Source organism: Cololabis saira, chromosome 22, assembly GCF_033807715.1.
Source record: "Cololabis saira isolate AMF1-May2022 chromosome 22, fColSai1.1, whole genome shotgun sequence".
NCBI lineage: Eukaryota > Metazoa > Chordata > Actinopteri > Beloniformes > Belonidae > Cololabis > Cololabis saira.
The window spans coordinates 32,981,715-33,001,190 of NC_084608.1; the positions used below are offsets into that span (position 1 = coordinate 32,981,715).

At 43.7% G+C, this 19,476-nt stretch overlaps 1 protein-coding gene across 1 annotated transcript; it reads left to right on the plus strand.

The window, feature by feature from the left end:
* Positions 1 to 1,517: 1,517 nt before the first annotated feature.
* Positions 1,518 to 16,013, plus strand: chrnd (cholinergic receptor, nicotinic, delta (muscle)). Its single transcript, XM_061713638.1, has 12 exons — positions 1,518 to 1,646; positions 5,368 to 5,513; positions 6,346 to 6,390; positions 7,203 to 7,312; positions 7,395 to 7,550; positions 9,065 to 9,174; positions 10,799 to 10,999; positions 11,507 to 11,618; positions 11,714 to 11,828; positions 12,813 to 13,023; positions 13,109 to 13,227; positions 15,600 to 16,013. Exons 1-12 carry the CDS (start codon positions 1,586 to 1,588, stop codon positions 15,780 to 15,782), a joined length of 1,569 nt encoding a protein of 522 aa, XP_061569622.1. The 5' UTR covers positions 1,518 to 1,585; the 3' UTR covers positions 15,783 to 16,013.
* Positions 16,014 to 19,476: the final 3,463 nt, after the last annotated feature.

Genomic DNA, 19,476 nt, shown 5'->3' on the forward strand with positions numbered 1-19,476 from the left:
CAGAATTCTGACTTTTTTCTCAGAATTCTTTTTATTTTTTTTAAGTGGCCCTAATACTCTTCCGTACTTATAATCCGGTGCGCCTTAAGGATCAATATTGAGCCGCAACAGGTCTCGCAACCATAGGCATCAATACGTAGACGCCTCATAACATGCTGGAACGTAATCCAGCGTCGCCGCCATATTGGATGGGTCTCCTCACTCCAGGCTAAATGCAAAACAGTTCTTTTCAAGGGTTTTAGCTCCCCAGCCCCAGTTGCAAGCCTAACAGGGTATTATAAGACCCTGGAATGACCTGGATTTATTTAAAAAAAAATTTTATAGATATATTTATTTAGTACGGAGCCTGTAAGAGCTCAAGTGAAGAAAAGAAAGTAACTTCGTGGCCACGTTAAAGTTAATCGAGAGCACGTTATATGTCATCGTGAGCACAATTTATTAAAGCTTGGGTACGATTAACAAAGCGTGCGCACATTTTGGAAAATTGTGCGCACAATATATCATAAAATCATGAGTACAATTTACTTACCCTTGATCAAAATTTAATAAACGTGCGCACGTTATATTCAATCGTGCTGTAATGCGTCCCTTATCAGCCATAAGGGCATTAAGATCCTTTAAACATGGATCTTCTAAGAATTTACCATGGGTTAGGCATGGCGCAAAAAGAAATGCTGGCAACTCTAGCCACCCAACATGGTATAGTGATCAGTCTAGCCACTTTAAAAAGAATGCTTAGAGCAAGTAATCTCTGTTATGGGATTCTGTTATAGTGGGAGTCCCCGCCCCCTCCGGTGTTGTCATGGTAACGTTTTGCCCCGACTGTTAAACAGGAAGTGCTGTACAGCTGATGTCTCGAACGTTAACCGTTGAACGTTAATTAAATAAAGCTGAAGTGATAGACACGCTCCATGTCTCCTCTCCATTTATTGAACACAAACAATCTCCGCCCTCGGAATTATGATGATCTAGGGCTCATCATTGATTTTATTTTATCGTGTTCATGATTTAATAACTCGTGAGCACTTTATATTAACTTGTGCGCACAATTTAATTAAACGTGCACACGAGTTAATAGAACGTGCACACGAGTTGATAAAACGTGCACACGAGTTAATTAAATGTGCTCACGTTTCATTAAATTGCGCAAACGAGTTAAGAAAACGTGCGCTCGATTCTGTCAACATTAAAAATATATTGCATGATCCTTCACAGGCTCCGTAATTGAGGGCAATAAGAGAAAAAAAAAATGGTTGCTGACCCTTGGTCTAATGGATGCATAACGTAACCCCAGCCTCTACTGTAGCGCCTTATAATGTGGTGCGCCTTATAGGGCGGAAAATACGGTACCTTTTACAGCTTTTCACGATGGAGATATTTATTCAGAAATGTCTGTAAGTGTCTCAAACTGAAGCTGAGTTTCAGTAGACGTTGAGCCTCCTGGTTTCTATTAGTCTGGTTTCTATTTTCTCCTCTGTGTTTCTGCAGCTGCTCCGTCACTCAGGGCCTGCCAGCTGCCGCCCGGCCCGGGCCTGGGGGGGTCTGGGGGGTCTGGGGGGGCTCGGCTCAGCTCGGCCAGTGCACCATGGAGCTCCAGCGGGCAGCAGCTCTGGCCACGGCGCTCCTGCTCACTCTGCTGTCGACCGGTGAGTTACCGCTGAGCAGCCTCACCTGCCGGGTTTACAGGTGTGTTTGTCTCGGGAGGAGAACCAGACTCCCTTCACAGGCCGGGATATCCATCATGGGACAGTTCTGCAATTTAGCAAATGTGTCTGTTAGAGTTTACGGCTTCAAACACTGAATTATTCATCTGCGAGATTATTGGATGGTGTTAAAATCCTTCAAACTAAAGCTAAAAACAACAATGTGAGGATAAACATGGGGCTGTTTGGCTGTAAGAGCAGCTGAGGGCGACCGCGCATGCTCAGATCCTCTCTGGACGCCCACTCCACACGTTATTTATACCGCCGACAACAAACGGGGGTCTGGAAACGCAACAGGAAGGGGCACCTTGGACAACATTCCCGGGGTTTAACCTCCCGGATCTCATGAACTGATCGTGGTTCTGTTGGTCTCAGCTGCTGCTCGGCCCTTCAGACGTTTCCAACCCGGATAATTCAACTTTAGAGGGATTTTATCTGCAGGAAGGAGGAAGCCCAGAGTCGCATTCATTCCCTATTACTGGGGTCCAACCCAACGCCTTCCGTCCTGCCCCCCTGGCTTCCTGGCGAGGTTGATCATGGTTATTAACCGTTAACCCTTTAAGACCGGCTGGAGCGCCGGTGTTCTGCCAATTTCTGCTGCTGTGACAAAAAATGCTCCCTAATGGTTTTCTACCTTTGTAGAGCTACAATTTTACTGTGTTTTACTCCTTAAACCAGTTCCTTGTCTCTCACCAGGCCGTCATTGTAAATAAGAATGTGTTCTTAATGACCTGCCTGGTTAAATAAAGGCCAATGACTGAATGAATATCAAATAAAGCCATAGAATTGTTGTTTTTCTCTCTTTATCGTATAATGTTCACAAAGTGTAATGCGATTCATGTCATGGGTCGTGTATTTTGAAGGATCAAATACTCAACATCCCATATTATCAATTTAATGTGGCAATCAAACTTTGAAAATGGACTGTGCGCATGCGCAGAACCACAAAGTAGCATTTCTCGGCAGGTATCAGAAATTGGCAGAACACTTGACTCTCAGAGAGCTGGTCTCACTTGATGCTTTTAAATCGCTCCTGACAGATCTTGAGATGACCAATTCTGCCTGCAGATGCTATGAGTAACGTCAACAGTGTTTTGTTATGTGTCGTGTCATATGTCGGAATCATGTTACTGTGTTGCTGCCTGTCTTGGCCAGGACCCTCTTGTAAAAGAGATTTTTAATCTCAATGAGTTTTGTTTCCTGGTGAAATAAAGGTTAAATAAAAAAATAAATAAATAAAAAATTGGCAGAACACCGGTGTTCTGCTGCTTTGCCAAAAAATTCTACCTTTGCAGAGCTACAATTTTACTGTTTTACTCCCTAACCCACTTCCTTGTCTCTTGCCAGGCCGTCATTGTAAATAAGAAAGTTCTTTATCATACAATTTTCACAAAGTGTAATGCAATTCATGTCATGGGTCCTGTATTTTGAAGGATTAAATACTCAACATCCCATATTATCCATTTTACATCGTGCAAGAAATCATGGACGTGCCAATCAAACTTTAAAAATCCACTGTGCGCATGAGCAGGACCACAAAGTAGCGTTTTCTGGCAGGTAGCAAAGATTGGCAGAACACCAGCGCTCCTGCTTGCACATTGATTTTCATACATACATACATATCCTGCATTTAGTGTCCCAGAGTTTTAACCTCTCCCCCCCGACGGACCCGGTACCGGGTCCAGCAGCTGGACGCACCAGTTTGTGTGACAAAGTTACTCAAATGCTGTCAAGGTATTTTCTTTCAACTGCTTCTGAAAGAAGCCCTAAAGTATATGTCAAAACTCCAAGTATGTTTTGTCTACAAAGTATTTGATTTATAACAACTTCAAAATACATATGCAACAAAGATGGCGCCCCCAACAAAACACAACAGAACTCAACATCCATGTTCTCTAATTTTCTTCACCCCAACATAGTGGGTATCATTCATATGACACTAAAAAAGATTTCAGATGATACTGAACATAATCTTTTCGGGGCCGAGCACTTCATGCTGATCTCAAAGCCAAAACTCACATTTCAGCACATCAGATTGTTCATCACACACTACGTCAGCAAATCCCCAAACTATTCCCACCAAAAGCAGTATATCTTATTTCCTTACCTTTTCGTTGTCATTTTCAGTTTATCCACACTGTTATTTGCCAGATTCCCTTCGTCCTCCCAGGGTAAAAAACAAATTTGGCACATTGCCCAGTATAGGTATCCAAATAACCAAATAGAGTCCGCCTGGTCCTATCCACACTAAAACCTTTATAAAATCCATATGCTTTAAGCTATTCCCATGTAACTTGGTACAGTTGTAGTGAAGGAGTTGCTGAATCCAGGCAGTGGTGTCTTTATAATTATATGCATTGCTACAATGGAGTTTTCCACTGTGCAAACTAAAAAAAAATTAGAGGAGGATAAAAATGTCTTTTTTTCCCCTTTGCTTTATCACAATTTACTCAGTCTTGTGAACATTCACAATTTTTCTGACACTGGAAATGCATGCTGGGAAGTCTTAGCTATCCATTGAGACCAATGTTATGCATATTGTCCTTATAATTGTGGAGATATTGTTGATTTAATTTGGATAGGCCTGTTTGGAAATTCACCGCCAAAATCCCTCGGGGTGAACAGATTAAAAAACGATTTACATTTTTTTGGTAGTTATTTGCACTTTTTAGTGACTTATTTAGTTAGTTTGGACTTGTAACATCCAGATTATTAAATAATGGCTCATATGGGTTGTTTTGATGCATAGCAAATAAAAATACTCCATAAAATGGCAGTATAGCATGCAGAAATGTCGAACTATGCTTAGGCGGAGCTGTTCTACGGGAGTCATAAGGACCTTTTCATTGGTTGTAACGGCGTGGACGAGCCTCGGCCGACAGGTTTCACTTTGACTGAGTGTTTGACTGAGGTTTGACTGAGGTTTGACTGAGGATTGACTGAGGTTTGACTGAGGTTTGACTGAGGTTTGACTGAGGTTTGACTGAGGGTTTGACTGAGGGTTTGACTGAGGGTTTGACTGAGGTTTGACTGAGGTTTGACTGAGGTTTGACGGAGGTTTGACTGAGTGTTTGACGGAGGTTTGACGGAGGTTTGACTGAGGTTTGACGGAGGTTTGACGGAGGTTTGACTGAGGTTTGACTGAGTGTTTGACTGAGTGTTTGACTGAGTGTTTGACTGAGTGTTTGACTGAGGTTTGACTGAGGTTTGACTGAGGTTTGACTGAGGTTTGACTGAGGTTTGACTGAGGTTTGACTGAGTGTTTGACGGAAGTTTGACTGAGGTTTGACTGAGGTTTGACTGAGGTTTGACTGAGGTTTGACTGAGGTTTCACTGAGTGTTTGACTGAGTGTTTGACTGAGTGTTTGACTGAGGTTTGACTGAGGATTGACTGAGGTTTGACTGAGGTTTGACTGAGGTTTGACTGAGGGTTTGGCTGAGTGTTTGACTGAGGTTTGACTGAGGTTTGACTGAGGTTTGACTGAGGTTTGACTGAGGTTTGACTGAGGTTTGACTGAGGTTTGACTGAGGTTTGACTGAGGTTTTACTGAGGTTTGACTGAGGTTTGACTGAGGTTTGACTGAGGTTTGACTGAGGTTTGACTGAGGTTTGACTGAGGTTTGACTGATGTTTCACTGAGGTTTCACTGAGGTTTGTGTGTCAGGCTGCTGGGGCAGGAACGAGGAGGAGCGTCTCATCAACTACCTGCTGAAGGAGAAGGGCTACAACAAGGAGCTGCGGCCCGTCGAGAGGCAGCAGGACGCCGTGGACGTTTACTTCGCCCTCACGTTGTCCAACCTCATCTCTCTGGTACGACGTCCTCGTCCTCTAAATACGAGAATATTGAAGAGAGTAAACAGAAACAACAACAACTTATATGACTGATTAAAATCAGGATTATAAAAGAATAAACAAAGAAACAAAGATGTAGACAGGTGTCCTCATGTCCACCTGTAGACAGGTGTCTCCACCTGCAGACAGGTGTCTCCACCTGCAGACAGGTGTCTCCACCTGCAGACAGGTGTCTCCACCTGCAGACAGGTGTCTCCACCTGTAGACAGGTGTCCTCATGTCCACCTGTAGACAGGTGTCTCCACCTGTAGACAGGTGTCCTCATGTCCACCTGCAGACAGGTGTCTCCACCTGCAGACAGGTGTCTCCACCTGCAGACAGGTGTCTCCACCTGCAGACAGGTGTCTCCACCTGCAGACAGGTGTCTCCACCTGCAGACGGGTGTCTCCACCTGTAGACAGGTGTCCTCATGTCCACCTGCAGACAGGTGTCTCCACCTGCAGACAGGTGTCTCCACCTGCAGACAGGTGTCTCCACCTGCAGACAGGTGTCTCCACCTGTAGACAGGTGTCTCCACCTGCAGACGGGTGTCTCCACCTGCAGACGGGTGTCCTCATGTCCACCTGTAGACAGGTGTCTCCACCTGCAGACGGGTGTCTCCACCTGTAGACGGGTGTTCTGGTGAAAAACCCGCGTCAGCGTGGTTCCGTTCACTCGTTTACCGGGTTCTTACCTGGTTTAGTAAATCTGGCCGGACAAATCATTCTTTCTTTTGACGTTAACATGTAACTTTCTTCATTTAATTTACATTTTTAACGTGTTTTTCTCTTTTTTTGTCCTTTTTCTGTAGAAAGAAGTTGATGAGACGCTGCTGACGAACGTATGGATTGATCATGTAGGTTCCTTCGGATTGTCGGAATTACTTCAGTATTGTTATTAAATAGGTTTTATTTTTATTAAGTATTTATTATTACGAGTATTATTAATTAGTATTATGAACAATTAATGTTCATTATTAGTAATAATAATTTGTTGTTATTCATGCTTATTATTTTTATTATGTATTATTTATTTGTAGTAGTATTAATAATATTTATTATTATTAACAATTGATGTTATTAGTAATAATATTTTTTTATTATTCATTATTATGAATTATTCATTAGCATTATGAACAATTATCATTATTAGTAATTATTATTCATTATTATAGATTAATTATTGTATTTAGTATCATTATTAGTAGTAGTATTCTTAATTATTATTCATTAGTATTATTTAACAATTAATGTTAATTATTAGTTATAGTAATACTTTTAAAAAAATGATTCATTATTTATTAATTATTTCTTCGTTCACCATTAATAATAATACTTATTATTATTATTATTATTATTATTATTATTATTATTATTATTATTAATCACCATCATTATTAATAATCATGAATAATAATTAATAATTATTTTATTATTGTTACAGATTTTTGTAGCTAACTCGTCTCAGGCCGTCCTAGAAACACGTTTTAGACGCCAGATCGACGGATTGTTCCCATTAACAGTTTTTTAAATAAAATCCAAATTTAACACAATAAAAGCCCCAGAAGTTAAACGAGCGCCAGGTTCTCAGGAGCTCCACCTGAGTGAGACGAGGCTTGTTACCGCCCTGGTACCGCCCGGTGTCTGACCCCACCCTGTGTCCCGGCAGGCGTGGACCGACTACCGTCTGGCCTGGAACGTGTCAGACTTCGACGGCATCGAGATGCTGCGCCTGCCGTCCAACATGGTGTGGCTGCCGGAGATCGTCCTGGAGAACAAGTGAGACGACACATTCACGTCACCATGAGAGGCGGCGGTTCAAGAGCGCGACCCGCTGACACGTCTGCGTCTGTCTCCCCAGCAACGACGCCCAGTTCCAGGTGGCGTACTACAGCAACGTGCTGGTGGACAACAACGGCTTCTGCTACTGGCTGCCTCCCGCCATCTTCCGCTCCTCCTGCTCCATCAACGTCAACTACTTCCCCTTCGACTGGCAGAACTGCACCCTCAAGTTCTCGTAGGCAGAACACCTTCAAGTATTTATGGGCCGCACCGGTCTGCTGATCCCCTCATACCGTCACTGTCCCCTCTTGAACTACAGGTTTACTTTTACGCTTCGGGAAAGTTCAGTTCCTGGCCACCGGTACAGAACGTACCGGAGCAATCGCAGCGGGATCGGCCTTTAAAACCGAGCACGTTTTACATGATCGTAGTTCTGCAACGGAAAACATCCAACAGCTTCTGAAATCTGAAACTTTGCGCTTCACAGCCATTCCAGGGTTATTAGGGAGGGTGCTGGTCCTCCGGGGGATAAAACCATCATTTAGGGTTGATGATGGTGATGAGATCGGAGGACGAGACAGACGCACTCGGGGAGGATAGAGATCATTAATCAGCCTCCTCTGAATGTGACAAACCCGCCGCCAGCCGACCGTTTTGATGCTGCAGTTTTGAGAAAACATAAAAAAATCCGGGAAGAGGTTCATCCGGACCGATTTGGCTCCAGAGGAAATAAATAAATAAAAAAATAAAGATCCGACATGTGGCTGGAGATTAATGTCTCCGCCCCCATTAAAATCAAGAGATGTAAAAATAAAAAACATGCTGTAAGATGCATATAATTATTAAAAGAAGGTGTTATTTCAGTCTGTGGGTGACTGTCAATAGTAATTAAATGTTTAAATATTTATTTGGTTCCAAAATGTTTTTTATTTTATTTACTTCTGGAAGTAAGGGGCGCTGGTCAAACAGAATCCAGTGTAAACTCTCCAACATCTGATAATCACGTGACCTGAGGATCTTAATTTTAATTTCTTCTTCGAGGATTCTTAATTGTGAATTAGTCTGAATTAGATTCTAAACAGATGCAGTCGTGTTTGTCCCAGAAACTCAGCAATGAATCAGCGATCAGCATCGTGACTCGTATGTTGTTTTAATCTAATGTGATTGGACAATTCATTCCCTGTCTTTTTTAGAAAAATGAAACTGAACTACACAAACCAGATTTTGATGTTTATTTTAAATCGGTTAAATAACAGTTACTGTTAAATAATATTTGTTGATCAAATATCTGAAAGAAAGGAACGTTATCTTTTCAAATAATATAAATTCCAGACAGAAAAACGGAAATGTTCATGTTTTTCTTCTCTCTAATGTGTAAAATAAACTGAACCCAAACCAGGAAGAAACAAACAGTACAAAATAACAGAGGACTTGTTGAAATGTTAAACCCCGACTTTATGTTCAATTTTCTGTTTCCACTGCAGCAGAACTGAACTGCTTCACTAAAACTTATCACCAATAAGCCATAATTGTTGGATGGCTCAATTTTTCAAAATTAAAGGACCAAAATATTATTTCTTGTGTACCGTTACAGCCCGTTAGCACCAGCCGCCACTGGTGGTTAGATCTGGGGGGGATCAGCTTACGAGGCCCTCGTTTTTCTATTTTCACACATTTCTCCTCCATCATGACTTCTGTGTCGTGGTGTCCCGCCCGCGGGTGTAAGAGCGTAGATCTGGTGTCTCGCAGCTCTCTGACCTACAACGCCAGAGAGATCCGGATGCTGCTGAAGGAGGAGGCCGACGACAACAGCAAGTGGACGGTGGAGTGGATCGTCATCGACCCCGCGAGCTTCACTGGTAACTACTGCTGTTTCTGGCAGCCTTTTCAGTTTTAGTTTTACTCTAGTCTTTGGGTCTAGCTATCATTTTAGTTTTAGTTACGTTCATTCTCTTTTTAGTCGTGTCAAGTTTCAGTCGACTAAAAGTCTGAGCTTTTTAGTCTTATTTTAGTCAGAATTGTCCAGGACCATTTTAGTCTAGTTTTAGTCAAAGATTGTATTTATCCACTTTACAATTCAAACAAGGTTATCTTATTATTAGGGCCCGAGCACTGACAGTGCGAATGCCCTATTGTATCTGTAGGAATTTTTCTTGTTTTTCCTCGTTATTTTTATTTTTCCGACGAATTGAGGATCTTTTTGCCCCCCTAAACGTGCCCCAAAAGTCACCAAATTTTGCATGCAAGCCAGGCCTGGCGAAAAATTTGATATTTAATGGTTTGCATTAATGGGCGTGGCCTAACGGCTCAACAGCGCCCCCGAGAAAACTTTGTGCCTCAAGCCCCACAATACGGTTGGACGTACATGCACGAAAATCGGTACACACCTGTATCATGTCGCAACTTAAAGAAAAGTCTCTTGGCGCCATGGCCGAAACCGAACAGGAAGTTGGCCATTTTTAATTAATTGTGTAATTTTGGCGCAATTTATGCCATTTCTTCGGCCGCTTCTTTGCCCGAACCGTAACGTGCACCCAGGTGTGTTATACATCAAACTGTGCGTCTCCATCCTGCGACTACGCGCATTACTTTTCTCAGTCAAAAGCGTTACCGTGGCGACGCTAGACACCAAAAAGCGCACCCCCCCTTCATCTGATTGGTCCATATTTGATAGTTCCTACTTTCTGCCATAACTTTTGAATGGTCTGATATAAGGAGTCGTGGGTGGTGTCATCAGACTTATTTTGGAGTCCTTGACTTTTATTGGTGAAAACTACACGCGCGAGGGCCCGTTCATCGCTGCTTGTAGCTTTAATTATATTATTGTTACCTTATAGACTCAAGAACACATTCATTCCAGATACAGAAGACTCTAATTTGAATTTACAACACATTTATTTTTCCGCATTTCTCCCCGTCTTTTTCTTTTTCGAGACACATTGGGTTTTCTTTTCCACGTCTATGTTGGAAAGTGTATCCAAAGATGGATCTTCTTCTTCTCCAGCCCCAGAGCAGATCCCCGCCCTCATCTAACTTTGTTTTTAATGTACGTGAACCTAGAGCTCTGCGTGAACGGCATCAGCCTCTAACTCTGCAGCTGCATCTTCTGGATCTGATTCCTGCTGCAGCGACTGGGATTGAGGACTAACGTCACCCAGCAGAACTAAACCAGAGGAAACTACTCAAAACATGCAGATTAGGGATCTTTGTTATAACATTTCGTCTTGTTTTGGTCACCGAAAATGAAGTTTTTGTTTTGTAATCTACATCTTAGTTTGGTTTTTATTCGTCTACGATATTGCATTATATATTTAATTATCGTTATCGTCACATGAGCAGCATTTTTTGATATTTAGATATTGATGATATTTAGTCATAATTTTCGTTGACGACAGCAGCTTTACGGTAACGCCTCCGTTAGAGTGTGACGTGATGCCAGAGGTCACATGTTGGACCTGAACGTCCTCCCGTGTCGTTGGACAGAGAACGGCGAGTGGGAGATCATCCACCGGCCGGCCAAGAAGAACAGCTACAAGCACATCCCCATGGAGAGCAACAAGCACCAGGACATCACCTTCTACCTCATCATCAAGCGCAAGCCGCTCTTCTACATCGTCAACATCATCATCCCCTGCGTGCTCATCTCCTTCCTGGCCTCGCTGGTCTACTACCTGCCGGCCGACAGTCAGTCTGCACCCTCACCTGTCTGCAGCCTCACCTGTCTGTAGCCACACCTGTCTGCAGCCTCACCTGTCTGTAGCCTCACCTGTCTGTAGCCTCACCTGCACGTGCAGCAGCCTCACCTGTCTGTAGCCACACCTGTCTGTAGCCTCACCTGTCTGCAGCCTCACCTGTCTGTAGTCTCACCTGTCTGTAGCCTCACCTGTCTGTAGCCTCACCTGCACGTGCAGCAGCCTCACCTGTCTGCACCCTCACCTGTCTGTAGCCACACCTGTCTGCAGCCTCACCTGTCTGTAGCCTCACCTGTCTGTAGCCTCACCTGCACGTGCAGCAGCCTCACCTGTCTGTAGCCTCACCTGTCTGTAGCCTCACCTGTCTGCAGCCTCACCTGTCTGTAGTCTCACCTGTCTGTAGCCTCACCTGTCTGTAGCCACACCTGTAGCCTCACCTGTCTGTAGCCACACCTGCAGCTGCACCTGCAGCTGCCTCACCTGTGTGTCTCCCGTCCAGGTGGGGAGAAGATGACCCTGTCCATCTCCGTGCTGCTGGCCCAGTCCGTCTTCCTGCTGCTGATCTCCCAGCGGCTGCCGGAGACGTCTATGTCCGTGCCGCTCATCGTCAAGTAGGTGACGCCCCCCAGCCACCCCCCCCCCCCCCCAGCGCCCGCCGTTGCCACGGCGACAGGTGGTGGGACTCAGGTGTGTGCGTGTCCCGCAGGTATCTGATGTTCATCATGGTGCTCGTCACGGTGGTGGTGCTGAACTGCGTGGTCGTCCTCAACCTGCACTTCAGGACGCCGAGCACACACGTCATGACGGAGTGGACCAAGAGGGTAACGCACGCACGCACGCACGCACGCACGCACGCACGCACGCACGCACGCACGCACGCACGCACGCACGCACGCACGCACGCACGCACGCACGCACGCACGCACGCGCACACACCATCCTTTTCTTCACCTCTTTTCCGTCTCGTCCTCCTGCAGTCGGGGGTAAAACTGACCGTCTTTTCAAAATAAAAGCCCAGTCCAACAAGATAATAAAGCTATAAACATTTCCCTGACATGAAAATGTAAACATACACGGCTGGGGATCGATTCAAATGTCAAGAATCGATTCGATTCCGATTCTTAAGATTCAGAATCGATTATTAAGATTTGATTTGATTCCGATATTGATTTGGGTTAGTGTTATTAAAACAGTTTTTTGAGCTGTTGCATGAATTATATGACTGTAGTTATGCAAAATATTACTACTAGTATTATATTGAGATTAAACAGCAAGTATTGGCAGCTGATGATGCTGTAAGGACCAATCAGCTCCCAGAATGCTGATAGAACTGCTTTCAGAGACATCATGTGGATCAGAATTACCAAACAGATCCAGGGAGGAAACAGAGACGGATGAAATCGGTTTTATTTTTTTCAATTTTCGGTGTTTTAAATTTTTGAAAATTTGGTTTTTAGCATTTTATGCAAATGTAACCCCAAGACAGTATTTAAAGTAATGAAATATAGACAATTTATGCAAATATAACTACAAACTTTAATGTTTTCATACTTTTGCATTTTTATTTCTATTTAAAGGCAAAAAACATGGCAGTAGTTGTGTCCAACAAAACATTCCTTTTTTGAGCATAAACAAAAAAATACCAAAAGTTGTAATGATGAAAAAAATCGATCTTTAGACATACAAATCGATTTTTAGGAATTAATATGATTTAGAATCGAAATGTTTAACCTTTTTAACAGAGTATCTGTTGACCTGAACTGGGCCAGATGTTGATACAGATGTTTTGCCTCCCGTGTCTCCAGTTCTTCCTGGAGCGGCTGCCCCGGCTGCTGCACATGTCCAAGCCGGCGGAGGAGGAGCCGCGCTGGGACGGCGCGTTGCCGCGGAGATCCAGCTCGGTGGGATACATCGCCGCGGCGGAGGAATATTACAGCGTCAAGTCCCGCAGCGAGCTGATGTTCGAGAAGCAGTCGGAGAGACACGGGCTGGCCAAGCGGCCCACGCCCGCCGCAGGTGAAGCCCGAGCCCGCAGGTGAACCCGCTGAACCCGCTCAAGCTGTTAGTGAAGCTGCAACATGCATATGTGTGTGTTTGGTAGTGGTGAAGCCCCAGGACGACGGAGGAGTGACGGATCAGCTGTTCTCGGAGATCAAACCCGCCGTGGACGGAGCGAACTACATCATCAAACACATGCGCAACAAGAACGACTACAACGAGGTGAGACGGAGAACCGAGCACGGCCTGACCACCTGACTAATTTACTGAAGGAAGAGGAGGGAAAAAGAGAAAAAATAATTTTTGAAAAGAGGGGAAAGAAGGAAAAAAAGAGAGATTTTTGAAGGGGGGAAAAAGAAAAAGGGGAAAAAGAGAAAAAGGGATTTTTGAAAAAAAGGGGAAAAAAGGAGGAGAAGGAAAGAAATTGAGAAAAGGAAAACAATAGAAAAAAGGCTAAAAAGAAAGGTTGAAAAAATATGAAAAGAATTAGAGAAAGGGAATTTTTGAAGAAAGGGGGAAAGAAGACTGCTCAGAAGACTGAGGGCTTTTGGTGTGCAGGAAACACTCCTGAAAACATTTTATGACACTGTGGTGGCATCAGCCATTTTTTACGGAGTGGTCTGCTGGGGCAGCAACATCACAGCTGCAGACAGAAGGAGGCTGGACAAAACCATCAAAAGGGCCGGCTCTGTCGTGGGCTGCTCTCTGGACACAGTACAGGTGGTGGGAGAGAGGAGGATGATGGCTAAGCTGTCATCCATGATGGAGAAGGACTCCCACCCCATGAAGGACCTTCAGAGCGCTGGAGAGCTCCTTCAGCGACAGGCTCCTTCACCCTAGGTGTGTGAAGGAGCTACAGAAGGTCCTTCCTCCCTGCAGCTGTGAGACTACACAACCAGCACTGCTCACAGTAGACCACATACAACCTGACAATAAATGTACATAAAGGGAAATAATGTGCAATATCATTCTCTGCAACGTGCAATTATGTAAATAACATCTGTAATTATCCATCTGTTATTCTTTTTATTCTTTTTATATACTTGTATTTTTTTATTACTATCTTTATTCTCCTTATTCTTATTATTATTATTGTATATACTGTTTATAGTGTTTATTATTATTATTATTATTACTGTGTGATATTGATGCCTCTTGTGTTTTGCACTATCCCCTTTGCTGCTGTAATTTGGAAATTTCCCCTCTGTGGGACTATTAAAGGATTTCTTATCTTATCTTATCTTAAGTGTAGCACGGCGAGTGCTACGGGCCCGACCGACAGGATAGAGAGGACACGGAGTTTAGTGCAGAACCCTTTTATTTCACCAGAAGCAAACACCCACACGTGCACAAGCACAGCATCACTCAGCAGCTTCAGCTTCAGTCTGACCACCAGTCTCAGCAGCAGCTTCTCCTCTTATAAGGCTGGCAGGGTGGAGAGGCTGACGCGCCACACCTGTGTCCCGTCAGCCTGAGTGGCTGCACCTCCTCCACCCTGCCACAAGAAGAAAAAAAGAAAGAAAAAAGGGTAGCAAGAATAAAAAAGGGAAAAGGGAAAAATGAGAAAAGGGGATTTAAAAAAAAAGGGAACAAAGAAAGAGAAAAAAGATAAGGGAAAAAGGAAAAAAAAGAAAAATGAAAGAGAAAAAAGGATTTTTGAAGAAAGGGGAAAAAGAAAAAAGGGGAAAAAGAGAAAAATATGGATAACAAAAGATAAAAAAGGAATAAAAAGATAAAAAATGGAAAAAAGGATAAAAAGAGAGAAAGGGGGAAAAAGGAAAAAATAGAAAAGGGGCAAAAAAGAGAAAACATTAAAAAGAGAAAAAGGAATTTTTGAAGAAAAGGGGCAAAGAAGAAAAAAAGATGAAAAGGGAAAAAGATAAAAGGGAAAAAAGAGAAAAGGGGATTTTTGAAAAAAGGGAAAAAAGAAAGATGAAAAAAGGGGTAAAAAGGAAGAGAAGGAAAAAAGGCAAAAAAGAGAAAGGGAAAAAGGAAAAAAAAAAGATGAAAAAGAGAAAAAATGATTTTTGAAGAAAGGGAAAAAGGGGGAAAAAAGAAAGATGAAAAAAGAAAAAAATTGAAAAAAGACTAAGACAAAGAGGAAAAAATAGAAAAAAGGCAAAAAAGAAAAGACAAAAAAGATGAAAAAAGAAAGATGAAAAAGAAATATAATGGGGAAAAGGAAAGAAAAAGGGAAAAAAAAGAAAGATAAAAAAAGAAAAAGGTTTAAAAATCATCTCCGAGAGGTTTGGACCGGTACCAGCTCCCAGCTTGTCCTGACTAGTAACAGACGTGTGCGGGTCTCGGTGATCCAGTCAGGTGAACCCGGTTAGTCGAGCAGAGAAGTTCCTCAGGGCCCGGAACCAGGACACCCGGGTCTTTCAGACGGACCAACGCAAGGAGTCAAACTACATTCATCGTTGTTGTTTAGAGGGTTGGGCCGTAGTTCTTCTCCCACCAGAAGGTTCCAGATCCTCCGCTCCGGTCAGGATGCTGAACACGTCGTCCAGATAAATGATGCAAAACCGGCCGATCAATACGTGATTGGACGTTGATGTGCACGTTGTCCACTTTTCTGGCTGCCGTGTTTGCAGGAGAAGGACAACTGGAGCGGCATCGCCCGCACGGTGGACCGGCTCTGCCTGTTCCTGGTCACCCCGGTGATGACCCTCGGCACCATCATCATCTTCCTCATGGGGATCTGCAACCACCCGCCCCACCTGCCCTTCAAGGGGGACAAGCACGACTACACAGAGGGAAACGCACGGCTGCTGTGACGCAGGACCTCTGTTTCTCAGCCTGGAGTCAAACAGTTACTCGCTTTGTTTCTATGTGATTTGAATAAGGATTTACTTGAGAATAATTCTATAAAATTACAGCTCTGTTGTGAGAATATTCCTTCAAGACGGTTTTTGGTCATATATTTGAATCCATTCACACGTTTGTTTATTCTCTGAGGGAAAAACCTCTCTAAAATTATGTAATTTTTAACATATTGAACATTAAAATTAAGCTTTTTTCCTTTTGTCAGAATCTGATTTGACTTTGCAATCTAAACTGAAATAGGGAGCGAGAAGTGCTGAACACAAACATGGATTCAGAGGAAAACATTGAAAATAAATGAATAAAAAAAAAGTGAAACATTAAACAATCAGATAAAACACTAAGGGCCAAATCCACAAAAGGATTGCGCGGCTTTTGCGGCCGCTAAACCGGTGCAAATGAGACAAAAAGAGAGCGTCTAATTCACAAAGCACCCGCAAAGGGCGAATTGCTCCACAAACTGCGCTGCCAAGCAAATAGTGGCAGTCTGCGCCGGTGCCATTTGCATGCATGCAAATTAGGTAATATTCATACATTCTGCGCAAAATTGCCCCCTTTCTATGCAAATAAGCCTCATTGCATAAAGCGCCTAATTCAGAAAGGCCAGCGCTATTTGCCACACGCAAAAATAGTGGAGCAAATACCGTCTTTCAGAAGTGTGTATTAAACTGCGCGCAAACTCCTCACTCCTCGTCTGTCTCTCTCTCTCTTCAATATCATTCAAGCCTGTGTGATACTGAATGATATTAAGGGTGAAATCTACAGTCAGACATGACTGTACACACTCAGATCAAGTGGGGTTGTGGACTTCTCGGATTTAAAAATAAAAATAACAGGACGGAGCTCAGGATTCATCCATACAGTAAGGGGCTGCTTTATTACAAACAATTCCACCATATAAACATATAAATCTAGAATGTGTGTGTTTAACAGCTGACCTGTAGGTGTGTGTAGCAAAACACAGAACATGAATTACCATTAGATCCTGATCTGGGACCTCATCTATAAAGCTTGCTTGCGCACAAAAAGGGCCTGAAAGATGCGGCGACGCGCACTGTTTGGTGCGCGTTGCCGCGTAACCTACGCCGTATGCTCTGCGTCGATTTAACGCGGAACCATAAATCAGCCTTGAACAGCACTGAGGGAGGAGGGGGAGCGGGGCTCCCGTCCCGTCTTCGCACAGTGTCTTGATGATTTACAGGCTGAGCCTACCGTTAGTTCTTAAACTGAAAAAAAAATAAACGGGGGGAGAGAGACAAAAGCATGAGTTTGAAAAGTGGGGGGGCATGTCCCCCTTGTTCCCAGTAGAAATTGCGCCCTTGCGCCTCACGGCGTTTTATTTTCACTCGCTTTATTTTTTATTTCTGCAGTTTTCATTATGGACCAATCTGTGTGCTGAAATATGGAGAACACTGGAAACAGCTCCGCTCGACTCAGACAAGTGCAAATTGCACTCAGCTCCAAAACTTTATGGGCGTGTTTGCGCTGGTATATCATTAGAGCAAAATCTTTTGTGAATAGGACTTTAAAGCGGGGCAAATTGCGGGCGCAAATGCGGAGCAATTCACAGCGCTATCCTTTCTTTCTATTCTTTGTGGATTTGGCCCTAAGATCTCAAAATGAAAAGCGGCTGTCACCTCGGAGCTTCCTCTTATGGAGCTTTTCCACCAGAACCTACTCAGCCCGACTCGGCTCTCCTCGGTTTGGTTCTTTCCCACCAGGGGTCTAACGTGCCGAGTACATACTTTTCTGTAACTTCTCTGCCGAGGTTCTAAGCGGCTGAGTCGGGCTGTGACGTCATAACACTCCAGGCCACCGATTGGGGGGTTGGAGTCAGACGTCTGAGTCAGGATGTGACATCAGAGAAAGAGACTCTGACGGCTTCTTGTTCATTTTATTCCACCAGCAGAAGTCTGTTTGGTGATCCAACTCTGAGGTGCAGATGTTCATAAACCTGGTGCTGAGGAGAGAATTAAAAAGGGATCTAGACGGGCGATAAGGAACGACCAGATCTATCAGGAGCTCTGTCACTTCATAGCTGCTCACGGCTCCAGCTGACTTTTCAGCAGCGCCGAGACAAACTAAAAACATTAAAAAGCGTTGCTGCTTGAAGCTTCTCTCTCTCATTTTTTAACTTGATATCAAACAAGCCACAGACCAGCAGCACATCTATCATCTCCTCCAGGTTCTACATCTTTAGTGTCGTCGTCTTCACAATCGAATTGATCACAATCAAATACGTCACAGCAGCTTCACTCCAACCTCCTACTACTGCTCCAGCTGCTGAATTGTAGTGGAAAAGAAACCAGGCTGAGCTGAGATTCAATTCAATTCAATTCAATTCAATTCAATTTTATTTATATAGCGTCTAATACAACAGATGTTGTCTCTAGACGCTTTCCAGAGATCCAGAACATGAACATGAACATAAACATAAACATAAACATAAACCCCCGAGCAATTATTATATAAACAATGGCAGGTAAAAACTCCCCTAGTGGGAGAAAAACCTTAAGCCAAACAGTGGCAAGGAAAAACTCCCCTTTAGGAGGGAAGAAACCTTGAGCAGGACCAGGCTCATAAGGGGGGACCCTCCTGCCGAAGGCCAGACTGGGGGAGTCAGGGACGTCAGCAGCACACAGCAGGCAGGTGGAAGCAGCAGTGGGATGACCAGAGGGGGGGGCGGGAACGCAGGCCGGAACGCAGCTCCCGAGGCTCCATCCTGCAAACATGCACAAAAGAGAAAAAAAGGGGGGCCGGCACAAGAAATTACAGGAACGATGGACAAAAATGATAGCTATGAGATATTTATAATAAATAAAAATGGTAATGGAGAAGAGAGGCAGGGAAAAGGAGAGGAGAAGAAGGGTGAGAGGCACCGCCCAGCGGATCATGTCGGTGCCCCCCTGCAGCATAAGCCTATAGCAGCATATCTACCGCAAAGCTATATTTGAGACTAACTATTAGAGTTTTGTTCTATAGCTGCAACTATGACTACTGACTCTAACACACTACCTTTTAGGTTTACACTACCTAGAGATTTACCAACACCAGCTAGAGGTTTACTAAACACTAACTATAGGCTTTACTAAACAGAAAGGTTTTAAGTTTAGTTTTAAAGGTGGAGGTGGTGTCAGCCTCCTTAACCCAGATTGGAAGTTGGTTCCAAAGTAATGGTGCCTGATAGCAGAACGCCCGCCCTCCAAATCTACATTTAGATACTCTAGGAACTACGAGTAAACCTGCACCCTGGGAGCGGAGAGCTCTGCCAGGAACATAAGGCACTATCAAGTCTTGTAAATACTGCGGAGCTAAGCCGTTTTGGGCTTTATATGCAAGTAATACAATTTTAAATTGAATTCTGAATTTTACAGGTAGCCAATGGAGCGACGCTAACACTGGAGAGACGTGGTCTCTCCTGCTGATTCCTGTCAGCACTCGTGCTGCTGCATTCTGGATCAGCTGGAGCCTATTCAGCAAATTACTTGGACATCCTGCTAACAACACATTACAGTAATCCAGTCTAGAAGATACAAACGCATGAACTAGTTTTTCTGCATCACTCTGTGAGAGGATTTTCCTAATCTTTGCAATATTACGGAGATGGAAAAACCCTATTTTACAAACCTGATTAACATATGGTTTAAA